Below are 3,738 nucleotides of genomic sequence, written 5' to 3'. Positions count from 1 at the left end.
CTTGCCATGCTGCAGAGGTAGCTACTAGTTCCCTGCACAGAGACACCGCATGTGTCTGCAATGCTGCCTGGGGTGTGTGACATGCCCTGGCTCTGAGTGGGGATGGCTTTCCTGGACAGGACCATCGCTGTCCCTGCTGACCCCTTGTAGCTGTGTGTGAGAGCCTTGGCACCTCCCTTCACATGACAGGGCTGTGATTGGAGTTACACAGAGTCAGTGCCCGGACCTTGGTTAGGGCATGTGGTGATGTTCATGGCACACCTGAGCTGGGGCCAGAGGAATCCCACCTCCTGTGGAGTTGTGCTGTGGGATGGGGGGCAGCTGAGTTCACTTTTAGCCCCAGGACTGTTGACATGGAGTGGGAGCTGAATCCCTTCCCTCTGCAGAGAGAAAGGAGATCATTCCCTGTCCCTGTCTTGGTGTCTTGACTACAGATGGGACAAGAAAAGGTTATTCTTGAACCTGTCTTTTTCAGATGGGAGAACTGACACTGCTGGCTCTGAGAGAAGGAACAGCAGTGGTTCCTTCAGCCTGTTTCACAGCAGATTCCCCTGGGACACCTGCAGGGAGCTCAGAGGGGACAGAGAAAGTGACACCTGGGGTTGGTCCTTTGCTGCTGAGCTGGGCTGAGCTCTTGGGATTGATGGATGGAGGTCATGGCAACCAGACAACACTGCAGAGACAGCTGTGCCCAGGATCAGGGCTGAGGGCACTACTTCAGGCACTTAGAGGTGACTTATGATGCTGAGAGAGCTGTCCAGAGGGTGCTGCATGGATCAGGGCTTCTCACAGCTTCAGCTCTACCTCAGGACACTTCCAGGGGCACTTCTCAAGAAGCACAAACAGACCGCACTCCTGGAGAGAGAAGGACCTTTCCTGACCCTCACTCTGGAGGTCTGAGTTTGGCACTGCAGGTGGAAATTCTTGTTTCTGCTGAGGAGAACCCTCTGAGACTCCTGGTGTCTGACACGGAGAGATGAGTGATCCTGGGAGAAGCCCCTCACAGCGCTCTACCCAGCTCTCTGCAGCCAGCTCAGCAGCCCTTTCACCTCTGCAGCCACATCAAGCTTTGTGAGGTCTGGTCTGTAGCCCCCGCCCAGGCAGAGCTGCCCCTGGGCCGTGCCCTGCCTTAGGGAGGTGTTTGCAGGCAGAGGTGAGCACCCAGCAAGAGGGATGAGCTTTGCCCTGCCAGGGAGTGGAGCTGGGCACAGGGAGAGGGCTTCTGGCAGGAGCAGCTGCAAGCAGCAGAGCCAGGGACAGGCAAGGAGAAGGAGCTGCCTTCTCAGGGCAAATCCAGTGGTGAGAAGGGCAGCACAGGTACGAGGGGGTGGGGGTGGGAGGTTCAGCTGCTGTTTGCACACCCACCCTTTGGGTCCTGCTCTGCAGACCTGTTTCTGAGGAGAAATCCCCAAAGAGAAGACACCTCAGTGCTCAGTCTGTGGCAATGCTGCTGGGCAGCTGTACGTGGGCAGCTGCAATGATCCCTCTGTGTGCATGTCTGGGAGGAGAACAATGAGCAAAGATGAGGAGTCTGTCAATCTGCTCTTGGGTCAGGGATGTCTCTGCTTTCCTCCACCTCAAGTGTATTTGGGGTGGAACACCTGAGCCTGATTTTTTCATGGTCCATTAAACAGCACTCCTTTGAGGTCACTAAAGTGCCTCTGCTCCTAATTGCCTCCTCATCCAGCAAAACCCGAAGCACAAGTGAAGGAGAGGTAGAGAGATGTTCCTGAAGAGAGGCTTCCTGACAGAGTCCGAATGAAGAATTGCATTGAGACATAGAATATGCATGGCTTACAGAAGTCTGACCTCAATCAGTATCTCTGTTTTCTCACAAACTGAAGATCATATTCAGATGCAGCAGATGTCCAACAGCAGCTCCATCAGCCAGTTCCTCCTCCTGCCCTTTGCAGACACACGGGAGCTGCAGCTCCTGCACTTCTGCCTCTTCCTGGGCATCTACCTGGCTGCTCTCCTGGGCAATGGCCTCGTCATAATCACCATAGCCTGTGACCACCACCTCCACACACCCATGTACTTCTTTCTCTTAAACCTCTCTCTCCTTGACATAGTCTCCATCTCTACCACTCTCCCCAAATCCATGGCCAATTCCTTGTGGGACACCAGGGCCATTTCCTACACAGGATGTGCTGCACAGGTCTTTGTGTTTGTCTTCATGGTTGCAGCAGAGGTTTATCTTCTCACTGTCATGGCCTATGACCGCTACGTGGCCATCTGCCACCCCCTGCACTACAGGACCCTCCTGGGCAGCAGAGCTTGTGTCCACATGGCAGCAGCTGCCTGGGCAAGTGGGCTTCTCAATGCTGTGCTGCACACAGCCAATACATTTTCACTGCCCCTCTGCCATGGCAATGCTGTTGACCAGTTCTTCTGTGAAATCCCCCAGATCCTCAAGCTTTCATGCTCACAGTATTTCATCAAGGAGGTTGAACTTCTTGGGTTTAGCTTTTTCTCAGTTTCTGCTTGTTTTGTGTACATTGTGGTGTCCTATGTGCAGATCTTCAGGGCCGTGCTGAGGATCCCCTCGCAGCAGGGACGGCACAAAGCCTTTTCCACCTGCCTCCCTCACTTGGCTGTTGTCTTTCTATTTGTCAGCTCTGGCATGTTTGCCTACCTGAAGCCCCCCTCCATCTCTTCCCTATGCTGGGATGTTGTTCTGTCAGTGCTGTATGCGGTGGTGCCTCCTGCAGTGAACCCCCTCATCTACAGCATGAGGAACACAGAACTCAAGAGCGCTCTGAGGAACCTCATTCTAGCAGTAGTCTTTCAGCAGCAATAAACTGCTCATCTTTCCTCACCAAATTTCTCAGATTTATCTCAGCCAGCTGGTGTTTGATGGGCATTGCACTGTTATAACTGTTTTTGTTTAGACATGCTTGCATTGGTTCTACTTCTCAGGAGGTTAAGTCCAGACTGACCCAGTCTGGTGAAGTGTGGGAAGCTTGGGCTGTACTTTCCAAACTGGAGTGCAGAATACGCACAAGGAGCTGCAGGCAACAAGGCCCTGCTGTTTCCCTTGGGTGCTGCATTGGCTTAGAGGGACCAAGACACTGTCTGACGTTGAAGGGAATGAGAGCTTGGCTGATCCTTTGCTTTACTGGGTTCCCAGTGCGACCTGAGGACCTGGATGGTAAAGGGTCTGTTTCGTAGGACAGGTTACAGCACATCTGAAAGGGGATCAGAAGCCACCAGCCGAACAAAGGCCATGTCTGGGTCCATTAGGTGCCTTGGGGTGGAAAGTGAATAGAGGTTTACATTACGGGGTGGGGGGCTGCAGGGGTGGCTTCTGCAAGAAGCAGCTAGAAACTTCCCCAAGGTCTGACAGATTAAACACCAGCCAGCTCAAGGGCTGACCTGCCACTGGCCAAGGCCAAGCCCATCAGTGGCAGTCATAGCACCTATAGGAATCACATGTAAGTGATAAAAAAAGGGCAAGCAGCCACTTTTTGTCACCAGAGGAAGGGAGTGAGATGTGAGAAACTGTGCAGACACCATGGTCAGTGAAGAAGGAGGGGGACAAGGTTCTCCAGGTGCTGGAGAGGAAGATTTCCTGGCAGCTTATGGAGAGGACTGTGGTGGAGTCGGTGTCCCCCTGCAGCCCATGGAAGATGACATGGAGCAGAGATCCCGTCTGCAGCCTGTTGAAAGGCCCCATGCGGGAGCAGATGGAAACATATAGAAGACGCTGTGTCCTGTGTTGGAGCAAATTCCTGTCAG

General features: G+C 53.5%; 1 protein-coding gene across 1 annotated transcript; it reads left to right on the top strand.

Annotated features, from left to right (window-relative positions):
* Positions 1–1,864: 1,864 nt before the first annotated feature.
* On the top strand, positions 1,865–2,800 carry LOC311203015 (olfactory receptor 14A16-like; the record flags this gene model as incomplete). Its single annotated transcript, XM_084277653.1, has 1 exon — positions 1,865–2,800. One exon carries the CDS (start codon positions 1,865–1,867, stop codon positions 2,798–2,800), a length of 936 nt encoding a protein of 311 aa, XP_084133779.1.
* Positions 2,801–3,738: the final 938 nt, after the last annotated feature.

This window comes from Gallinula chloropus (genome assembly GCF_964237585.1).
Source record: "Gallinula chloropus genome assembly, chromosome: 34".
Lineage (NCBI taxonomy): Eukaryota > Metazoa > Chordata > Aves > Gruiformes > Rallidae > Gallinula > Gallinula chloropus.
The sequence above is the reverse complement of the archived record's forward strand: the minus strand, read 5'-3'. Positions and strand labels throughout refer to the sequence as shown.